Source organism: Schistocerca nitens, chromosome 12, assembly GCF_023898315.1.
Source record: "Schistocerca nitens isolate TAMUIC-IGC-003100 chromosome 12, iqSchNite1.1, whole genome shotgun sequence".
Taxonomy (NCBI): Eukaryota; Metazoa; Arthropoda; class Insecta; order Orthoptera; family Acrididae; genus Schistocerca; species Schistocerca nitens.
Genome location: NC_064625.1, coordinates 119,753,723 through 119,776,233, shown reverse-complemented (window position 1 = coordinate 119,776,233; position 22,511 = coordinate 119,753,723). Strand labels below are relative to the sequence as shown.

General features: G+C 48.6%; 1 protein-coding gene across 1 annotated transcript; it reads left to right on the top strand.

The window, feature by feature from the left end:
- Window positions 1–6,393: 6,393 nt before the first annotated feature.
- Window positions 6,394–21,062, top strand: LOC126214944 (basic proline-rich protein-like). The gene is made up of 3 exons (XM_049941581.1): window positions 6,394–6,880; window positions 7,162–7,832; window positions 20,910–21,062. Exons 1-3 carry the CDS (start codon window positions 6,394–6,396, stop codon window positions 21,060–21,062), a joined length of 1,311 nt encoding a protein of 436 aa, XP_049797538.1.
- The last annotated feature ends 1,449 nt before the right edge of the window (window positions 21,063–22,511 follow it).

Genomic DNA, 22,511 nt, shown 5'->3' with positions numbered 1-22,511 from the left:
GTGGCCGAGCAGTTCTAGGCGCTACAGTTTGGAACCGCACGACCGCTACGGTCGCAGGTTCGAATCCTGCCTCGGGCATGGATGTGTGTGATGTCGTTAGGTTAGTTAGGTTTAAGTAGTTCTAAGTTCTAGGGGACTGATGACCTTAGAAGTTGTCCCATAGTGCACAGAGCCATTTGAACCATTTTTTTGGAGAGCTTGACTGCAGAAAGAAAGACAAATGTGCGTCGGTTGTAGAAATTACCCAATTATAAACAGACTTCCGCTGTGTGTACTAGTGTGGAAAGCTGAATCGAATGAGTCTTTAGACTGAACACATCATCAACAACAATAACAATAACAACAACAACAACAGCAGCAGCAACAACGTATCTCAGGGGGGTATACTCTTGTAGGCTGTGTGGTGCTCCTGTCAAAATGTAGGGAGGGGGAGGGAATTGTTGGCATCCAACATTAAGCCTGTCTCATAGTAGAGGTTATTTCAGACCACCCATGAACGCTGCGCTTACCTGTGCCAACGCAGTTTCAACATCTGTACCTGGACATTGACCTCTGAAAAATTCCGACGAGTGAGCTGCCGAAGGAAATTGTTTCTTCAGCTGTTGGTGATAAACACTGACGAATATTCTTGGCTCAAAATGGCTCTGAGCACTATGGGACTCAACTGCTGAGGTCATTAGTCCCCTAGAACTTAGAACTAGTTAAACCTAACTAACGTAAGGACATCACAAACATCCATGCCCGAGGCAGGATTCTAACCTGCGACCGTAGCGGTCTTGCGGTTTCAGACTGCAGCGCCTTTAACCGCACGGCCACTTCGGCCGGCTAACGAATATTCTTCAACTAGTTTGTTATTAGTAGGTGGTTTCAGACTTCAGTCTCGCCCTCTTGCTTTTTTTTTCTCTTTGTGATACATAAAAAGTGATGTGACTTGTTAATCATATTGAAAATAATACGTTCGACGATAAATATTAGGGTGAAGTAATACTTTCTGTTTTTCGATGCTGCTTCATTGATGAAATCCGCAATAGATAAAGTGTGTAGTGTAGTTTGATTAACGGACACTTAATGTTTCTAGAAGTGGGAGAAAAACCATTGAACCAGAGTATTAAAGGAACCGACCTGGGTATACTATAATATCCAGCGCAGAGATTCATACATTACAGCAAGAGGAACACCCTGTAATTTTTTCCATCATTACAGTTACAAAAGTCCTACGCATGTAGAAATCACATCTTTACTTTACGCAGTGGCAACGACATCGATCATATTTTGTACGAGTGATGTCTTACTTATCTACAGTTTCAGGCTGATAGAACACCCTGTACTTTTTCCGTTATATCAGATTTAAAGAGTGCTATTGGAGTGAAAGATCTTGAACTTCATTTTAGATAGAATATTAAGGACAATGGAGGAATTTTGAAGCAGTAATACAGGGTGAGTCACCTAACGTTACCGCTGGATATATTTCGTAAACCACATCAAATACTGACGAACCGATTCCACAGACCGAACGTGAGGAGAGGGGCTAGTGTAATTGTTTAATACAAACCATACAAAAATGCCCGGAAGTATGTTTTTTTAACACAGACCTACGTTTTTTAAATGGAACCACGTTAGTATTGTTAGCATATCTGAACATATAAACAAATACGTAATCAGTGCCGTTTGTTGCATTGTAAAATGTTATTTACATCCGGAGATATTGTAACCTAAAGTTGACGCTTGAAACCTCCGACGTTCAGTTGCGTGTTGTAACAAACACGGGCCACGGTCGGCGAGCAGCATCTGCAGGGACATGTTTACGATGACGACCGTGTTTACCAGTGTGGCTGTAGTGCACTGTTGTGGTTTGGTCTAGCTGTCGCAGTGTCCGCATGTAGCGCTTGCTGCTATTGTTATTCTGCATTCGTCTCCGCATGCGGACCAACTGTAGTACACCGTGTTACCAGACGTCTGTGATAGTGTAGTGTTGTAGGAACTGTGACCATGGTGTATTCGAACTCTGAAAAGGCGGAGATGATACTCATCTATGGCGAATGTCGACGAAATGCAGCTGAAGCCTGCAGGGTGTATGCAGAACGGTACCCGGACAGAGAGCATCCAACGTGCCGCACATTGCAAAACACCTACCGCCAACTGTATGCAACAGGTATGGTCGTAGCACGCAAACGGGTCCGTAACAGGCCCGTCACAGGAGAAGCGGGTGCAGTTGGTGTGTTAGTTGCTGTTTGCCATGATCCCACACATGAGTACACGGGACATTGCGAGAGCCGGTGGACTGAGTCAAAGTAGTGTCATGCGCATACTGCATCGTCACCGCTTTCACCCGTTTCATGTGTCGCTACATCAGCAATTACATGGTGATGACTTTAATCATCGAGTGCAATTCTGTCAATGGGCATTAACAGAGAATGCGTTGCAGTTTTTCCTGTTTACCGATGAAGCGGGTTTCACAAACCACGGGGCAGTGAATCTACGGAACATGCATTACTGGTCCGTGGACAATCCTCGCTGGCACAGACAGGTAGAGCGACAGCGACCGTGGACTGTAAATGTATGGTGCGGTATCATTGGCGACCACCTCATTGGTCCTCACTTCATTGCAGGCGCCCAAACAGCTGCAACATACATCGCGTTTCTACAGAATGATCTGCCAACGTTGCTCGAAAATGTCCCACTGGAAACGCGTCGACGTATGTGGTATCAGCATGATGGTGCACCTGCACATTCCGCAATTGACACTAGGCTGACCCTTGACAGGATGTTCGACGAGCGTTGCATAGGACGTGGAGGACGCATAAATTGGCCAGCCCGTTCTCCTGATCTTACACCTCTGGACTTCTTTCTGTGGGGTACGTTAAAGGAGAATGTGTACCGTGATGTGCCTACAACCCCAGAGGATATGAAACAACGTATTGTGGCAGCCTGCGGCGACATTACACCAGATGTACTGCGGCGTGTACGACATTCATTACGCCAGAGATTGCAATTGTGTGCAGCAAATGATGGCCACCACATTGAACATCTATTGGCCTGACATGTCGGGACACACTCTATTCCACTCCGTAATTGAAAACGGAAACCACGTGTGTACGTGTACCTCACCCCTCATGGTAATGTACATGTGCGTCAGTGAAAAAGACCAATAAAAAGGTGTTAGCATGTGGACGTAATGTGCTGTTGCAGTCTCTTCTGTACCTAAGGTCCATCACCGTTCCCTTTGGATCCCTATGTAATTCGGTGCTCTCCGATACACACGATCGAACAGCGGAGGAGTGGTACTCAAGCGTCAACTTTAGGTTACAATATCTCCGGATGTAATTAACATTTTACAATGCAACAAACGGCACTGATTACGTATTTGTTTATATGTTGAGATGTGCCAACAAAACTGACGGGGTTCCATTTAAAAAAACGTAGGTTTGTGTTAAAAAACATACTTCTGTGCATTTTTTTATGGTTTGTATTAACCAGTTACACTAGCCCCTCTCCTCACGTTCGGTCTGTGGAATCGATTCGTCAGTATTTGATGTGGTTTACGAAATATATTCAGCGGCAATGTTAGGTGACTCACCCTGTATATTACAAGTGTATGATTTCAGGCTTACGTTGTACCCTGCACTACTTCAGTAATTTCTAATACGCAATTTTTACACATCAGTAAACTTCTAGAAAGAATGTCGTTGATAGAAGTAAAAACAATTAACGAAACTTTCAAAATTTTTTTCGTGGTAATCATAAAGTTACCCCTCCCCCCCTCCTCCTCCCTTGATAGTACACGTCACTGAATATGCATTCGTATTTCTAGGGTTAAGCAATACAAATATAGTAGTGGAAATCAGTATAGAGGCTTGAATATTTGCAGGAAAATTAATATTGGTGGTTGGAATTGTCGTGCACAGTGTATATGCAATAGTATGAGATCCAGTATACTGACAAACTCACTCAAATGGTATCGGATTTGATATCAATAGCAGGACATCATCAAGTTAGGTGGTGGAGGGTGGAACTCTGTAGAAAAGCAATCGGCTCTTTGTGGTGTTTGTGTGTGTCTTCGTGCCTCTGCTGAAGATACGAAACAGACACCATTAGCGGCATTGCGTGTTGTGTACATGAATCACGACTGTGACAATGCTACACAGAAAACTCTTGTCATGTGACAAAAGAGCAAAAATCGGTGCGTACCCTAGTACTCTGATTGTCAAATCACCAAGAAGCTGAACCGCTGAAATACAGTGTTTCATGATTTCCTTAGATTGGGTCCAAGACTTGGACGTAACGGTAAATGTGGGCAAATTAGAAAATGGTTACTTTTGCGCTAAGCAAGGGCCACAAACCGTTATTCTTCTCAAGTTATTGCTGATTTACAGTTTCAGTAACTGCCTGACGTGTAGGGCACGTTTTTTTCAGATGACAGACATTCAAGAAACAAGCGCAGAAACAAATTCTAACACCAAAACACAAACAGGATGGACTGGAGTTTACTGAAAAACGTGTCATTGCCTTCCGAATGAAATAAGTGATTTTGAGACATAAGTAGTTTAATTTATTTGGGTATATCGATTTCGATATTATCCGCATGATATGAGAACAAAACAGAAGTTTTGGTGGTAGAAGTGTTTCATTCTTGCAGAGTTTTGCGCTACAGGTAAATCGCGCATTGCTTGGTCGAACACTAGAATGAGCTCAGACCTGTACACTGAGATGGTAGAGACACAACTAATTAGAATGTATGAGAACTTGGGACGAATGTAATATTTCAACAAGATAATGCATCTGTGCATGTTACTGCTACAATCAAAAGTGATTAGTAGATAATGATATCGATGTCTTGCCCTGGCCTGCACGTAGCCCGGATTTGAACCCCTTTGGGAAATACTTGCAAGGTGTTTATCCCAATGGAAAGCAATTTGAGGCCTTATGTGAGCTGAAAAGTGCGATACGAGAAGGATGAGTGACAGTTTCGCTACAAGAACTACAGACTCTAACAAAATCAGTGACGACGAGATTTTTGAGATACTAAGGAAAAACGTAGACTGGACGATGTACTAACAATGCAATATCACAACAGGGCAGAGAGTGCCTTTATACCAGTTTCCTCCCAGGAGATGCAAACGGCTTATTTTGTTACACTTGTTATGAAAGAAACAATGTAATTCCGCCATGATTGTTTATGTCTTTATTTTAATCTACCACTTTCATAATAAATTCGATACAGCATGCTACAGACACTGTACGAGGTGTGGCTAGAAAAAAACCGGACTAGTACTGGTGAAACAATAAAACGAATGCAATAAGGCTGAAAGTCGCGTGGCCTGTCACGTGACTCTCGCTCCGCCTACTGCTCGAGTTTCATCTGCCTCCTGCACTCAGTCTGCCCGTGGCGTCTGTTTTAAGTAGTTGACGTTTTGTCTGTGCGTCGGAAAATGTTGAGTGTACAGAAAGAACAGCGTGTTAACATCAAATTTTGTTTCAAACTAGGAAAATCTGCAAGTGAAACGTTTGTAATGTTACAACAAGTGTACGGCGATGATTGTTTATCGCGAACACAAGTGTTTGAGTGATTTAAACGATTTAAAGATGGCCGCGAAGACACCAGTGATGACACTCGCACTGGCAGACCATTGTCAGCAAAAACTGATGCAAACATTGAAAAAATCGGTAAACTTGTTCGACAAGATCGCCGTTTAATAATCAGAGCAGTGTCTGAGTTAACAGGAGTTGACAAGGAAAGTGTCGAACAAGTTTACCGATTTTTTTTCAGTGTTTGCATCAGTTTTTGCTGACAATGGTCTGCCAGTGCGAGTGTCATCACTGGTGTCTTCGCGGCCATCTTTAAATCGTTTAAACCACTCAAACACTTGTGTAGGCGATAAACAATCATCGCCGTACACTTGTTGTAACATTACAAACGTTTCACTTGCAGATTTTCCTAGTTTGAAACAAAATTTGATGTTAACACGCTGTTCTTTCTGTACACTCAACATTTTCCGACGCACAGACAAAACGTCAACTACTTAAAACAGACGCCACGGGCAGACTGAGTGCAGGAGGCAGATGAAACTCGAGCAGTAGGCGGAGCGAGAGTCACGTGACAGGCCACGCGACTTTCAGCCTTATTGCATTCGTTTCATTGTTTCACCAGTACTAGTCCGGTTTTTTTCTAGCCACACCTCGTATAGTACTTCCGTAGGAGCCCTGCCTTTATACTGATTTCTCTAGTGCACTGCACTTTGTCTTTTAATTGCTCAATAATTCTACAGGATTAAAGGCGACTACTTAGAACAAATTATTAAACATTGATCGTTCAATCAGCTGCTGTCCAGTCTCACAGGACACCCTGTAGTTTCCTATTATAGACATTGAGAGGGTTAGGGTAGGACGCTCGGAATGTACCCCCGTTTCGGGTACCTGGCTCCCTGCGGGCTTCGCGTTTCGCCTCCCGTGACGGATGGCGCGTTGCGCCGGCAGCTCGGGGCTCGTCTCGCTTTCGCTAATGATCCGCGCCGCCCGGCGGTGAGGGGGCGGCGGGAGCCTCCTCGCCGCCTCCCCGCCCCCGCGCGCCGTGTACTACAGGCCCGTAATGAGCCCAGGAATGCGGCGGCTCGCGTTCCACAACTTGTCGCCGCCGGGCTCCGACCCCTCCGCCCCCCTCCGCCCCCGCCAGCGGCGGTAAAACACGCGCGGCACGGGACGCTAATAAGCCGCGGCATCCCGTCATTCCGTCCCCCACTCGCCGCGCAGGTTATCGGCAGCGCACGGCCCTCTGATTTCTGCCGTTTGCAAAGCGACGCGAGGTTTCTGCGGTGCAGGCCACACGCACCCAACTTGGAGCCGCAGCGAGCTAGCGACTGCCTTGTACTAGATTGTCAACAAGGTTAGGAGGAGAGACACAAACCAACAACTTTGATCCAAGTTGAAATTCCGTACCAGTGTATCTAATATAGACTGATACGCTAAGCTTAAGGACGAAAATAACTTCCACATGGCGTTTCAATACCAGAAATCATAGCTCTTTCAGAAACTTGGACCATACATAGAAAAACTGCTACAATGTGGCACAGAAGGTAACTGAAAGAAATACTCAATTAAATGAGCTCATACCCGATTATACTCAAGTCACCGCGATTTATGTTGACTGGAAGTTGTTCTTAATAGCATGTGAGCCGAATGGACTGGCCTGCCCGTTCTTCCCTCAGCCGAATGGACTGGCCTGCCCGTTCTTCCCTCAGCCGAATGGACTGGCCTGCCCGTTCTTCCCTCAGCCGAATGGACTGGCCTGCCCATTCCCTCAGCCGAATGGACTGGCCTGCCCGTTCCCTCAGCCGAATGGACTGGCCTGCCCGTTCTTCCCTCAGCCGAATGGACTGGCCTGCCCGTTCTTCCCTCAGCCGAATGGACTGGCCTGCCCGTTCTTCCCTCAGCCGAATGGACTGGCCTGCCCGTTCTTCCCTCAGCCGAATGGACTGGCCTGCCCGTTCCCTCAGCCGAATGGACTGGCCTGCCCGTTCTTCCCTCAGCCGAATGGACTGGCCTGCCCGTTCTTCCCTCAGCCGAATGGACTGGCCTGCCCGTTCTTCCCTCAGCCGAATGGACTGGCCTGCCCGTTCTTCCCTCAGCCGAATGGACTGGCCTGCCCGTTCTTCCCTCAGCCGAATGGACTGGCCTGCCCGTTCTTCCCTCAGCCGAATGGACTGGCCTGCCCGTTCTTCCCTCAGCCGAATGGACTGGCCTGCCCGTTCTTCCCTCAGCCGAATGGACTGGCCTGCCCGTTCTTCCCTCAGCCGAATGGACTGGCCTGCCCGTTCTTCCCTCAGCCGAATGGGCTGGCCTGCCCGTTCCCTCAACCGAATGGACTGGCCTGCCCGTTCCCTCAACCTGTAAATCCTATCGAGCACGTGTGGGATGCGTTGGGGAGACGTCCGGCAACATGTCCACATGTAGCGACGACCATCGAGCAGTTTTCAGTCATACTGGTCGAGGAATGGAAGCCCCTGCCACGAAAACTCCTTACCAACCTTCTGGCGAGCGTGGGAGCATGCTGGAGAGCATGCACTGCCGTCGGTGCTGATACACACCCTATTAACAAGCATCTCCCACTTTATTCGACCATCATGAAACTGCAGTGTTTTTAGTGTAATTATTGTGTTGGAATAAAAGTATCATTACTGTAGGTGTTATTGAGCATTTCTGTGAGTTACTTTCTGTGCTATATTGTAGTAGTTTTTTCTGTGTAGGGTCCAAATTTCATCGAGCTATGTTACTTGTCAATGACACACCATGCGAACATTACTTGAGTCCTTAAGTTTACCATTTGGTAATTTGGTTGGAGACAGTGTACTGACTGTTTTCTTAGCTTGTTTTCGAATCCAGTAGTCTGATTTGAGAGTTTTTGGATGTACACTGTGCAGCATAGTTAAACGATCACTTTTTTGAAACCTCATAATTGGCGCCTATGGAGATGCAGAAGTTTGAATTCGGCTCATTCTTCTTCCCCTGTAGTGGTGGAAAAGAGTGGCACCCTGCGACATCACCCTCGGACTAGGCGATGCTTCATACAGCAAGGTGTCGGAGAAAAAAAGGGTGTAGCTCAGAACCTGATGTGATGTATAATGTGGTTTAATGATGTCACATTTGCACCAAAATTCACCACAGTTCTTCCAACGTCGTCGTGGATGTCTGACACGATGGGAGGTCGTAACACCCCCTTTTTCCCAACATTTCAGAACCGTGATACCAAGTGTTGCAGTCACGCGGTTTTCTTACGGGTTGCCGAAGTACACGTTTCACACACCGCCGCTCCGAATCGACATGATGATGGTGGTGGTCGTGGTGGTGGTGGTGGTGGTGGTGGTGGTGGTGGTGGTGGTGGTGGTGGTGGTGTTTGGTTTGTGGGGCACCCAACTGCGCGGTTATCAGCGCTCGTACAAAGTCGCAATTGTTACAGAGCCCAATTTCTTCACTGTCCAGTCTAGTCACTGCCACTGATGATGATGAGGAGGAGGAGGACAACACAAACACCCAGTCCCTGTGCAGAGAAAATTCTCAACCCCGCCGGGAATCGAACCCGGAACCTCGTGATCCAGAAGCAGCAACGCTAACCACTAGACCACGAGCTGCGGACTCGGAATCGTCATGAAGAGATCTCACTGGGAGGCATAAAGAGCGTCGATGAGAAATCCCCATCCCTTGGGGGAGTTGGTTCCCACACATTCCGCTGTCGGAAACGACAGTTCGCACTGCGGTGAGCCACAGGCTGTGACATTCTGTACAACCTTCAGCACTGCTGATATCCCCGACGTTTCAGCCCAACGATATTGCATTCCAGTTGAAAGTAATCACATTCCTTGAGAGTACAGTGTGACCGCAAATAACAATGCTCTTGTGTACAGCTTGGAACCACTAGGGACCGTTCTAAACCATTCGACGAAATTTGAATGTGAGCCGAAGCAGGAAAGACTGTTTATTCTTTCTCAAACCTTCTATTTCGCGTCGTCCCACAGCATGATCACGGGTTACGGACGGGGAGGTGGGGCGATGGGGGTGGGTTGCGGGGTGATATTGACAGATGAGTGAATCAATTGGCAAAGGGTCCTTCTAAGACTCCCCAGGTCAGCATCTGCCCACCTTCACTGAGAATTTTAAAAATATGCCTTTACAGAGACAACATGGGGAGTAATTCTAAGCGTCTGAGGGTAGGCACCCCTCAGGTTCCAGATGCCTGCCTGCGGGCTTGTAAGAATAGTGCGCAGGTTCTCTCTGTATATATACACTTTGAAAATTCTGTATAAAAGTGGGCGGATAGTACCAAGGGTGTTTCTGAATCGCAGAGTGTTGGAGGGACTCATTGTTGTATTATTCACGCATGTGTCGATGTCGCAACACATCCGGCCCCTCGGCGAGATCACACCAAAAGGGTGCACAAAACACCAGTGCTGGAAAAGCATTCGGATCACTTTGAAATTTCGTCGAGTGGTTTTGAACGGGCGCTAGTGTTTCCAACCTGTGCACGTGGCTCTGAACAGTCGCTAGTGCTTCCAACTTGCAAAAACTGTGGTCGCTCAGCGTTCCAAAGGGATGCCGTCACGTTCAATCGAGATGCAGAACCACGATATCCTTAGAAAGGTGTTGATACGTCTGGAGGTATCGACATTGTCCAGAGTTGTCAAGAACAGAGTCCCGTTGTTCATCGAAGTGCAGACTGTCGTGTTCGACAACGAAATGGTTGCGAATCAACGCCCCGAGGAAAGAGGTGATTTAACTGACGCCCCTTCGGCACCCCCCTGAGGCCTTTTCGTATCGATTCTGAGCTGCGATTCGCAGTTCTGGCGTCCATCACAAAAGCGTGAAAAGATCAGGTGAAATGTAGGCAAGAGGGGCTGCGACGACTTTCTCATCGTGTGACACGACCACGGTGGTGGTGCGCAGAATTGTGGTGTAATTTGGTGCCAATGTCACATCATTAACCCACCTTATGCGTAGTTTGAACTTCAGACCTCTGGCCTTTTTTATCTCGTGTATCGACATCTCTGTCTGAAGCGTCATCGAGCCCGACGGTGATATGGCAGGGCGCCACGCTTTTGCACCATTACTGAGGGAGGTTGTAGGCAACTTTCAGACAAATTTCGACTTTCCACGTTGCGATGGGAGACAATTACAGGGATCCAAAACAAGTGATCCTTCAATTGTGTTGCGTATTGTAGTTGGATTACTATGGAACGTCCTGTTTCACACCTGTATCGCGGATCAAAGCTATACCGGTGACCCTTATTTAACATTATACTGTGTCTGTAACAAGTGCATAGAAATAATCCTGGTCCGGCAGGAACGTGGCGGAGGGAGTCTGCGAAGCAGTGACTAGCGCAATTTGTCTCCATCGCCACTCGGCGCTATCCTCTCGTGATCCGAAGCGCATCGACGCACGGCGGGACCCGGCGATTACTGGAGCGATCCAACGCGACGTGGTTCGGTGCTGTTATCCTCTGTCTTGGGTGCGCAGCGCCGCCGCGTTATTCTCAGGGAGGCGCTTGACAGGGCGTGCTGGATGCTGTGAAGTACTTACCATCCAATTTTAAGAAAACTATCGATGTTTTCCCTCGATAGTTAGCATGCTGTATCAAATTATGTAACTCATTGCACGGAACTGTGTCTGCAGAGGTAGGAACACATTCTGTAGACTTTGCATATGGTTCATTCTAGGTCATGACAAAACTCTACCATCTGGTGAGCAAGTGTATAAGACAGGCGAAATACCCACAGACTTCAAGAAGAATATAATAATTCCAATCCCAAAGAAAGCAGGTGTTCACAGATGTGAAAATTACCGAACTATCAGTTTAATAAGTCACAGCTGCAAAATACTAACGCGAATTCTTTACAGACGAATGGAAAAACTGGTAGAAGCGGACCTCGGGGAAGATCAGTTTGGATTCCGTAGAAATGTTGGAACACGTGAGGCAATACTAACCTTACGACTTATCTTAGAAGAAAGATTAAGAACAGGCAAACCTACGTTTCTAGCATTTGTAGACTTAGAGAAAGCTTTTGACAACGTTAACTGGAATACTCTCTTTCAAATTCTGAAGGTGGCTGGGGTAAAATACAAGGAGCGAAAGGTTATTTACAATTTGTACAGAAACCAGATGGCAGTTATAAGAGTCGAGGGGTATGAAAGGGAAGCAGTGGTTGGGAAAGGAGTGAGACAGGGTTGTAGCCCCTCCCCGATGTTATTCAATCTGTATATTGAGCAAGCAGTAAAGGAAACAAAAGAGAAATTCGGAGTAGGTATTAAAATTCATGGAGAAGAAGTAAAAACTTTGAGGTTCGCCGATGACATTGTAATTCTGTCAGAGACAGCAAAGGACTTGGAAGAGCAGTTGAACGGAATGGACAGTGTCTTGAAAGCCCCCCTGCGGGTCCGGGGATTAGAATAGGCCCGAGGTATTCCTGCCTGTCGTAAGAGGCGACTAAAAGGAGTCCATCCCCCTCACGGGGGTAGTTAGCGCCTGCGTCCGGAGACGGACGGTTTCACGACCTATAATCGTGGTCTTTTTGGTTTTTCCTTCTCGTTTCTTCCTTCCTTTTGTTGGTTCCTTTCTTTGCTCTTCTCCACTTCACTGTCTTCCTTACTTTTTCCCTTGACTTCTCCTTGCCTTCTTCTCCTTGCCTTCTCCTTGCCTCCTTCCCCTTGCTTTCTCATTGCCTTCTTCTCCTTGCCTTCTCTGGTCTCCGCCTCGGCGTTTGAGACAGTCTGTCCTCTTTCTCCCTCTCTCTTCTTTTTCCTCTCCTTCCTTCCTCCCTGTGCGTGTCTGAAGGCCGACCCACGCGTTCGCACGCGTAGCCGGTGACGGGGTAACGCGTAAGTCCCCGCCCTGGGTAGACATGTAAGGCACGCGCGTACCCCCTGGTAAAGGCCAGGCCCGGGGAGGGGTGATTGCCTGAGCTGATACCTTCTGACCATGCCGATTGGTCCCTCCGTCTGTTTCTCGGGAGGTGTGACCTGAGGTGTAAACATTCACCTAAGGCGGGAGTGCCCTCTGAGAGGGTCCCCACAAGGAAGGAGCGCGCCATCGGAGACGCTGGCAATCATGGGGGATTCCTCCGCAATGGATTCTACTCCATCGCTTTCGACTTCGACCCACAAACGGAAACGTGACCAGCCAACTGTGACAAAAATACTACCGCCTGCCCCACAGTTCCTCGTAGTTTCTCGATCTGAGGACGGAAAGGATTTTTCCTCTGTCAACCCTTTCGTTATCCAGAAGGGCGTAGATGCCATAGCCGGATCTGTCAAATCTTGTACCAGGTTGCGTAACGGTACCTTATTACTAGAAACTGAGAGCGCCTTTCAGGCACAAAAACTGCTTCGGGCCACACTCCTGTACACATTCCCTGTCCGGGTGGAGGCTCACCGAACTTTGAATTCGTCTCGTGGTGTGGTCTACACTAGATCCCTCGACGGTTTGACTGACGAGGAGATTCAATCTTTCCTCGCTGAGCAGGGCGTGACGGCTGTCCATCGGGTCATGAAAAAGGTCAACAATGACCTTGTACCGACCCGGACACTTTTCTTAACCTTCGATAGTGTTAAGCTGCCATCGCGCATCAAGGCGGGCTACGAGGTTATTTCTGTTCGCCCCTATGTCCCGACACCTACGCGCTGCTACCAGTGTCAGCGTTTCAATCACACTCGACAGTCTTGTTCCAATGCGGCTAAATGTGTCACTTGTGGCAGGGATGCCCATGAGGGTGACTGTCCACCTCCGTCTCCTCGTTGTGTGAACTGTCAGGGTGACCATGCCGCATCCTCCCGCGACTGTCCTGTCTATAAGGAAGAACGCTGTATCCAGGAAATTCGAGTCAAAGAGAAAGTGTCCACCTCGGCTGCTCGCAAGCTATTAGCTAGTAGGAAGCCCACGCTGCTCCCAGCGGGGAAATACAGCACTGTCCTCGCCTCTCCTCGGACTACCCGGGAGGTAGCAACCCAGACATGCGATCTGACCTTCAGCACCACGGTCGTCCGTTCGGCCAGTGCTAAGATCGCGCGGTCGACGTCTCCTCTTCGTCCCATCACCCCACAGACACCAGCCCCTTCATCAGCTTCTGCTAAGACGAAGACCCAGAAGTCAGATGCACGGGCCTTCAAGAAGGAACCGTCCCGTGCAGACTTCCTACGTACCTCGACCTCCCAGCCTTCGTCCGGTACTTCCACCAAACGACCATCCAAGAAGGCTAATAGGAAGCACAGTTCTCCTTCTCCGCCACGGCGCATTTCTTCTCCTGCGCCACCCAGCGGTTGCCGCCCCAGGCCGTCATCCCTTTCGCCTGGCCGCACCGCTGGTAGCCGAACATCTGGCCGTTCACCGGCGGAGGAAGCTCCCCCTCCCGGCCATCTTCCCAAGATGGCCGATGAACCTATAGAACCAATGGACGATGACTGTCCGCCTACTGATAGCGGCGGCAGTGCTCGCTCGAAGCCAGGCCCTCAGCGGCCTTCGAGGTGACCCCTTCTCTCATCTTCCTTTTCTTCCGATGGCACTTATTAACTGGAATATTCGCAGCGTTCGCTCCAACCGAGAGGACTTGAAGTTGCTGCTCCGCTCGCATCGTCCGCTCGTCGTAGCCCTCCAGGAAACGAAGCTACGCCCATGCGATCAAATTGCCTTGGCACACTACACCTCTGTGCGTTTTGACCTACCCCCTGTGGTAGGTATCCCAGCTCATGGAGGGGTTATGTTGCTGGTCCGGGATGATATTTACTACGATCCCATCACGTTGCACACCGGCCTGCAGGCAGTTGCCATCCGCATTACTCTCCCCACTTTTACGTTTTCCTTTTGTACCGTTTACGCTCCATCGTCATCTGCCGTTACCAGGGCAGACATGACGCAACTTGTTGCTCAGCTACCTGCACCATTTTTGTTAACTGGAGACTTCAATGCCCACCATCCTCTTTGGGGCTCTCCAGCATCCTGCCCGAGGGGCTCCTTGTTAGCAGACCTTTTCAACCAGCTCAATCTTGTCTGCCTCAATACTGGCGCCCCTACTTTTCTTTCGGACACATCTCATACCTATTCCCATTTAGACCTCTCTATATGTACTCCCCAACTTGCACGCCGGTTTGAGTGGTATGCCCTTGCTGATACATATTCGAGCGACCACTTCCCGTGTATTATCCATCTCCTGCAGCATACTCCCTCTCCGTGCTCCTCTCGTTGGACCATCTCCAAGGCAGACTGGGGGCTCTTCTCTTCCAGGGCGACCTTTCAGGATCAAACCTTCACAAGCTGCGATCGTCAGGTCGCACACCTCACGGAAGTCATTCTCGCTGCTGCTGAATATTCCATCCCTCACCCTACCTCTTCTCCACGTCGCGTACCGGTCCCCTGGTGGACCGCAGCATGTAGGGACGCTATACGTGCTCGTCGACGTGCTTTACGCACCTTTCAACGCCACCCTACAGTGGCGAATTGTATTAATTATAAACGATTACGTGCTCAGTGTCGTCGTATTATTAAAGAAAGCAAGAAAGCCAGCTGGGCTGCTTTCACCAGCACCTTCAACAGTTCTACTCCTTCTTCTGTTGTCTGGGGTAGCCTGCGCCGGCTATCTGGCACTAAGGTCCACTCCCCAATTTCTGGCTTGAAGGTCGCGAATGAAGTCCTTGTGGCCCCTGAGGCTGTCTCCAATGCCTTCGGCCGCTTTTTCGCCGAGGTTTCGAGCTCCGCTCATTACCACCCTGCCTTCCTCCCCCGCAAACAGGCCGAGGAGGCTAGGCCACGTGACTTCCGCTCCTCGAATTGTGAAAGTTATAATGCCCCATTCACCATGCGGGAACTCGAAACCGCACTTGGCCGATCACGGTCCTCCGCTCCAGGGCCTGATTCTATTCATATTCAGATGCTGAAGAACCTTTCTCCTGCGGGTAAAGGTTTTCTTCTTCGTACATACAATCGCATCTGGATTGAGGGACATGTTCCCGCATGCTGGCGCGAGTCTATTGTTGTCCCGATTCCTAAGCCGGGGAAGGACAAGCACTTGCCCTCCAGTTATCGACCCATCTCGCTTACCAGCTGTGTCTGTAAAGTGATGGAGCGAATGGTTAACTCTCGATTGGTTTGGCTGCTCGAGTCTCGACGCCTACTTACCAATGTACAATGTGGATTTCGAAGGCGCCGCTCTGCTGTCGACCATCTGGTTACCTTGTCGACCTTCATCATGCATAACTTCTTGCGGAAGCGCCCGACCGCGGCTGTGTTCTTTGATTTGGAGAAGGCTTACGACACCTGTTGGAGGGCGGGCATTCTCCGCACCATGCATACGTGGGGCTTTCGCGGTCGCCTCCCTCTTTTTATTCGTTCCTTTTTAATGGATCGACAGTTTCGGGTACGTGTGGGTTCTGTCCTGTCCGACACCTTTCGCCAGGAGAATGGGGTGCCACAGGGCTCAGTTTTGAGCGTCGCTCTCTTCGCCATCGCGATCAATCCAATAATGGATTGCCTCCCAGCTGATGTATCAGGCTCCCTTTTCGTGGACGATTTTACCATCTATTGCAGCGCGCAGTGTCCACGTGTCTTGGAGCGCTGTCTTCAGCGTTCTCTTGACCGTCTTTACTCCTGGAGTGTCGCCAATGGCTTCCGTTTTTCTGCCGAGAAGACGGTCTGTATTAACTTCTGGCGCTACAAAGAGTTTCTCCCACCGTCCTTACGACTCGGTCCCGTTGCTCTCCCACTCGTGGAGACAATCAAATTTTTAGGCCTTACCTTTGACAGGAAACTTAGCTGGTCTCCACATGTGTCATATTTGGCCGCCCGTTGTACCCGTTCTTTAAATGTCCTCCGTGTTCTCAGTGGTATGTCGTGGGGAGCGGATCGAACCGTCCTACTTCGTCTATATCGGTCGATCGTCCGCTCCAAGCTGGATTATGGGAGCTTCGTATACTCCTCTGCACGGCCATCCATCTTACGCCGCCTCAACTCCATACAACATCGGGGTTTACGACTTGCGATCGGAGCATTTTATACCAGTCCCGTAGAGAGTCTTCATGCTGACGCTGGCGAATTGCCACTCACCTACCGGCGCGATATACTGCTTTGTCGGTATGCCTGTCGGCTACTGTCAATGCCCGACCATCCTTCTTATCGTTCCTTTTTTGACGACTCTCTTGACCTTCAATACGGGTTGTATGTCTCTGCCTTGCTACCCCCTGGAGTTCGCTTTCGTCGCCTCCTTCAACACCTTCATTTTTCACTCCCTGCAACCTTTCGAGTGGGCGAGAGCCGCACGCCACCTTGGCTCCAGGCTCAGGTCCGCGTTCACCTCGACCTCAGCTCGCTCCCAAAAGAGGTCACCCCCGGTTCGGTCTACCACTCCCGTTTTTTGGAACTTCGTTCGAAGTTCAACAACATGACTTTCATTTATACAGATGGCTCTAAGACCAATGACGGGGTCGGGTGTTCCTTTATTGTCGGGGCACAAAGTTTCCAATACCGGCTCCATGGCCATTGTTCGGTCTTCACAGCTGAGCTCTTTGCCCTCTACCAGGCTGTTCTGTACATCTGCCGCCACCGACATTCTGCTTATGTCATCTGCTCAGATTCCCTGAGCGCCATCCAGAGCCTCAGTGATCCGTACCCGGTTCACCCTTTCGTACACCGGATCCAACGCTCTCTTCAGCAGCTGGTGGACGTCGGTACGCCGGTTAGCTTTATGTGGGTTCCTGGCCATGTCGGTATCCCTGGGAACGAAGCTGCAGATGCCGCGGCCAAGGCTGCGGTCCTCCAGCCTCGGACAGCTTCTTGTTGTGTCCCTTCGTCCGATTTTAGCAGGGTCATTTGTCGGCGCGTTGTGTCGCTGTGGCATGCCGATTGGGCTGCACTTACCGACAACAAGCTTCGGGCCTTAAAACCTCTTCCCGTGGCTTGGACGTCCTCCTCACGCCCTTCTCGGCGGGAGGAGGTCGTTTTAGCAAGGTTAAGAATTGGACACTGCCGGTTCAGCCATCGCCATCTGCTGACGGCTGCGCCGGCGCCGTTCTGCCCATGTGGGCACTTGCTGACAGTTCGTCACATTTTAATGTCCTGTCCCGAACTTAAAACACTGCGCCTCGATCTTAACCTGCCTACTACTTTAGATGCCATTTTAGCGGATGACCCACGAGCAGCTGCTCGTGTTCTTTGTTTTATCAATTTGACAAACCTCGCTAAGGACATTTGATGTTTTTTAATCCTATGCCTGTCAGTCTGTCTTTTATTGTGTTTTCCCTTTTAGTTGTTGTTGTCAACTTGTGCCTCGCGGTGCATTCTTAGAGTAGTCAGGGCGCTAATGACCATTGAAGTTGTGCGCCCGAAAACCACAAAAAAAAAAAAAAAAAAAAAAAAAGTGTCTTGAAAGGAGGATATAAGATGAACATCAACAAAAGCAAAACGAGGATAATGGAATGTAGTGAAATTAAATCGGGTGATTCTGAGGGGATTAGATTAGGAAATGCGACACTTAAAGTAGTAAAGGAGTTTTGTTATTTAGGGAGTAAAATAACTGATGATGGTCGAAGTAGAGAGGATATAAAATGTAGACTGGCAATGGCAAGGAAATCGTTTCTGAAGAAGAGAAATTTATTAACATCGAGTATAGATTTAAGTGTCAAGAAGTCGTTTCTGAAAGTATTTGTATGGAGTGTAGCCATGTATGGAAGTGAAACATGGACGATAACCAGTTTGGACAAGAAGAGAATAGAAGCTTTCGAAATGTGGTGCTACAGAAGAATGCTGAAGATAAGGTGGGTAGATCACGTAACTAATGAGGAGGTATTGAATAGGATTGGGGAGAAGAGAGGTTTGTGGCACAACTTGACTAGAAGAAGGGATCGGTTGGTAGGACATGTTTTGAGGCATCAAGAGATCACAAATTTAGCATTGGAGGGCAGCGTGGAGGGTAAAAATCGTAGAGGGAGACCAAGAGATGAATACACTAAGCAGATTCAGAAGGATGTAGGTTGCAGTAGGTACTGGGAGATGAAGAAGCTTGCACAGGATAGAGTAGCATGGAGAGCTGCATCCTACCAGGACTGAAGACCACAACAACAACAACAACATTCTAGGTCATACATTGCTGTGTACGAAATGTATCTAACATATCGAAGTCGTATTTAACGCTGAGAGCAGAACGATATCTACTACGTATCTCCGTTCTCTACATATGAGTTTTTATATCTGGACGGGGGGGGGGGGGGGGGGGGCTGCGCGCAGTGTCCCCAGATCTGACTGCGAGCAACGTGAAACATATGGTGGGAACACATGCTGGTTTTCAGAAACGGTTCAAGAAATAGAAAGCGCGCAAAGAGGTGTGCATTTTGCCATATCATTAGTACTTGAAACTCTCTTTTATCTATCGAGGTACAGAAGGAACTGTAGTCTCTTTGGTGAAACTTTTAACTGTTTGTAACAGTGTTTAGTATTCTTTGTTTAGTATCTCATCAGAGAAGAATACTAAACACTGCAAACATTAATATTTTCTGTAATCTGTGCGACTTAATTAGTTTTAATCCATACCTGTTTCTTACTACGTCATAAGACAAAAAAATGGTTCAAATGGCTCTGAGCACTATGGGACTTAACTGCTGAGGTCATTAGTCCCCTAGAACTTAGAACTAGTTAAACCTAACTAACCTAAGGACATCACAAACATCCATGCCCGAGGCAGGATTCGAACCTGCGACCGTAGCGGTCTTGCGGTTCCAGACTGCAGCCCCTTTAACCGCACGGCCACTTCGGCCGGCGTCACAAGACATAATCGCTAATTAAGTACACGTTTTAATTATTTCAGTTTCCACTGATACCTTTTGTTTATTTAGATCCATCTGAATGCTTTACAGGTACGTGTAATGATATTAGTTTGCCAGGTAGACTGTCTAACAACGCTTCTGAAATGATCTTCATACAAAGGCGTCTGATACTCTATTTTAGTTTCCTGTAAATCCAAGCACAAGCTGTAATTAACCGAGCAAGACGGCGCAGTGGTTATCACACTAGAGTCGTATTCGGGAGGACAACGGTTCAAAACCCTGTCCGGCCATCCTGATTTTTCTGTGCTTTCCCTAAATCGCTTCAGGCAAATGCCGGGATGGTTCCTTTGAAAGGGCGCGACCGACTCCCTTCCACATCCTTCGCTATTCCGAAGGGACCGACGACGTCTCTGTTTGGTCCCCTCCCGCAAATCAACCAACCACCCAACCAGCTATAATTGCCTGCCACCATATTCAGAATTCACCGTCGTGTAGAATAATTACAGCATATTGTGTGATCATTCTCAGTCATCAAAGACTGTTTATTAGTAATGGAGTAGGGCCATAATTAGCTTTGTCACCACTTCACCTGTAATGATATATCGCCGGCCGCGGTGGTCTAGCGGTTCTAGGCGCGCAGTCCGGAACCGCGCGACTGCTAAGGTCGCAGGTTCGAATCCTGCCTCGGGCATGGATGTGTGTGATGTCCTTAGGTTAGTTAGGTTTAAGTAGTTCTAAGTTCTAGGGGACTGATGTCCACAGATGTTAAGTCCCATAGTGCTCAGAGCCATTTTTTGTAATGATATATCGCTACATTTGACACTTGACTGCAAAAATACCGATTCAGATAATAATTAAAATAGTTTCATATGAGCTTAGTGCCCCGTTTGATGCACCTCCGCACGGCTGCGTGACATTTGGAGTCACCACGAAAATGTCTCCTGCACAAAATGCGTGATTGGAATGAGAAAAAGTCCTAATAAGTGGTACAGTGGGACGTACATTCTTCTGTGCACTTGACAGTGATTTGCAGAATATTGATGTAGAGGCAAACATCATGCTTGAAAAACACTGATGAAAATATCATTCACCGTAAATTGTATTGGAAACTGCGGCCACTTCGCGCGAAAATATCAAACCGACCGACCGCCTCCGCTTCGCACGGTTCCCTCACGTGGAACAATCCAGCTGCTGGAGACTGACATCTTCTTGCAGTCGCCGCGCGGCGTTATCAACAGTTCGCTCACGTGAGACAGAGGCACGGATTCTAGCCGCCATGGCGCGTCTCCCCTTGCTAGGCGCTACGGAAGCTCCGGGTTGACAGAAGGGAAGGACCGTTCAGAAATGTATGGGAGATTTCTGGAATGACGAACAGCACCTCACGGAGCTCAGCCTGCCATCAGAAGCCCGCGGGGTCTCCACGCGTCAGCTGCAGGCGCCAGACCGCCCGCCGCTACTGTGCTGGCCATCCCCCAGTTTCGGCGACCTCATCTGCCTCCGGCACGACCCCGAAATTGCGCTCGCGCGTGCGAGAGCTCATTTGAAAAAAGAAAGTGAGTGAGTGAGCGTAATTAAGGGAGCAGAATGTAATTAGGTGCGAGCAGGCCGGCTGCCGTTCCATTAGCCGGCGGCGGCAGACGCGGCTGATCAAAGCGACGCGCCGAGCGGCCGGATTAGCGGGCCAGGGGTCCTGCGATCGATGCCCGGCGCGGGAGGCTCCGCGCTTAAACTGGCGGCCAGGGGCGGCGGGGGCGTGGCGGCCCGCTGTCAGGACTGAAGCAGTGGGAGGGGTTAAGTATAGGGGGAAGACTCGTACAGTAACGCGGCAGCAGTTGGAAGAGTTGAACGACAGGAAAGGGAGGCACTAGATGAGAATGAAGTTGTAAACTATCCATGGTGTCAGTCAATCTGCACATGCAGCGTTTCTGAAAAAATAGACGCCTTTTGACCCAGTAGCCATAAACGACGGAATGGCATCACAGACGTTGGATGCGAGGGGACATTGATTGATATCAATGGGGAAAGTTAAAAATTTGTACCGGAAGAGAATTCGAACCTTTGTCTCTCAATTCATAATGGCTGGTGGATCAAAAACAACAGACTGCTGTGATATGCAAATGATTAGCTTTTCAGAGCATTCACACAAGGTTGGCGGCGGTGGCGACATCTACAACGTGCTGACACGAGGAAAGTTTCCAACCGATTTCTCATATACAAATAGCAGTTGACCGGCGTTGCCAGGTGAAACGTTGTCGTGATGCCTCGTGTAAGGAGGAGAAATGCGTACCATCACGTTTCCGACTTTGATAAAGGACGGATTGTAGCCTATCGCGTTTGCGGTTTATCGTATCGCAACATTGCTGCTCGCGTTGGTCGAGATCCAATATAGAAGAATATGGAATCGGTGGGTTCAGGAGGGTAGCATCCGTGTTTGGCGACATAGCGGTGAACGCACATTGGAAGCGTGTATTCGTGATCGCCATACTGGCGTATCACCCGGCATGATGGAATGGGGTACCATTGCTTACACGTCTCGGTCACCTGTTGTTCGCATTGACGGCGCTTTGAACAGTGGACGTTACATTTCAGACGTGTTACGACTCGTGTCTCTACCCTTCATTCGATCCCTGCGAAACACTAAATTTCAGCAGGATAATGCACGATCGCATGTTGCAGGTCCTGTACGGGCATTTCTGGATACAGAAAATGTTCGACTGCTGCCCTGGCCAGCACATTCTCCAGATCTCTCACCAATTTAAAACGTCTGGTCAATGGTGACCGAGCAACTGGTTCGTCACAATATGCCAGTCACTACTCTTGATGAACTATGGTATCGTGTTGAAGCTGCATGGGCAGTTGTACCTATACACGCCATACAAGCCATGTTTGACCCAATGCCCAGGTGTATCAAGGTCGTTATTACGGACAGAGGTGGATGTTCTGGGTACTGATTTCTCAGGATCTATACACCCAAACTGCGTGAAAATGTAATCACATGTCAGTTGTAGTATAATATATTATTCCAATGAATACTCGTTTATCATCTACAAATGGTTCAAATGGCTCTGAGCACTATGGGACTGAACTTCTGAGGTCATCAGTCCCCTAGTTCTTAGAACTACTTAAACCTAACTAACCTAAGGACATCACATACATTTATGGCCGAGACAGGATTCGAACACGCGATCGCAGCGGTCGCGCGGTTCCAGACTGTAGCGCCTAGAAC

What these genes read in the sequence shown, in the direction of transcription:
- LOC126214944 (XM_049941581.1), top strand. Translation starts at nt 6,394, where the DNA reads ATGTACCCCCGTTTCGGGTACCTGGCTCCCTGCGGGCTTCGCGTTTCG. An exon ending in TGTACTAGATTGTCAACAAG is followed by an intron (nt 6,881 to 7,161) that starts GTTAGGAGGAGA and finishes TGTTCTTAATAG; the next exon opens with CATGTGAGCCGAATGGACTG. An exon ending in TCCCTCAGCCGAATGGGCTG is followed by an intron (nt 7,833 to 20,909) that starts GCCTGCCCGTTC and finishes CCGTTCCATTAG; the next exon opens with CCGGCGGCGGCAGACGCGGC.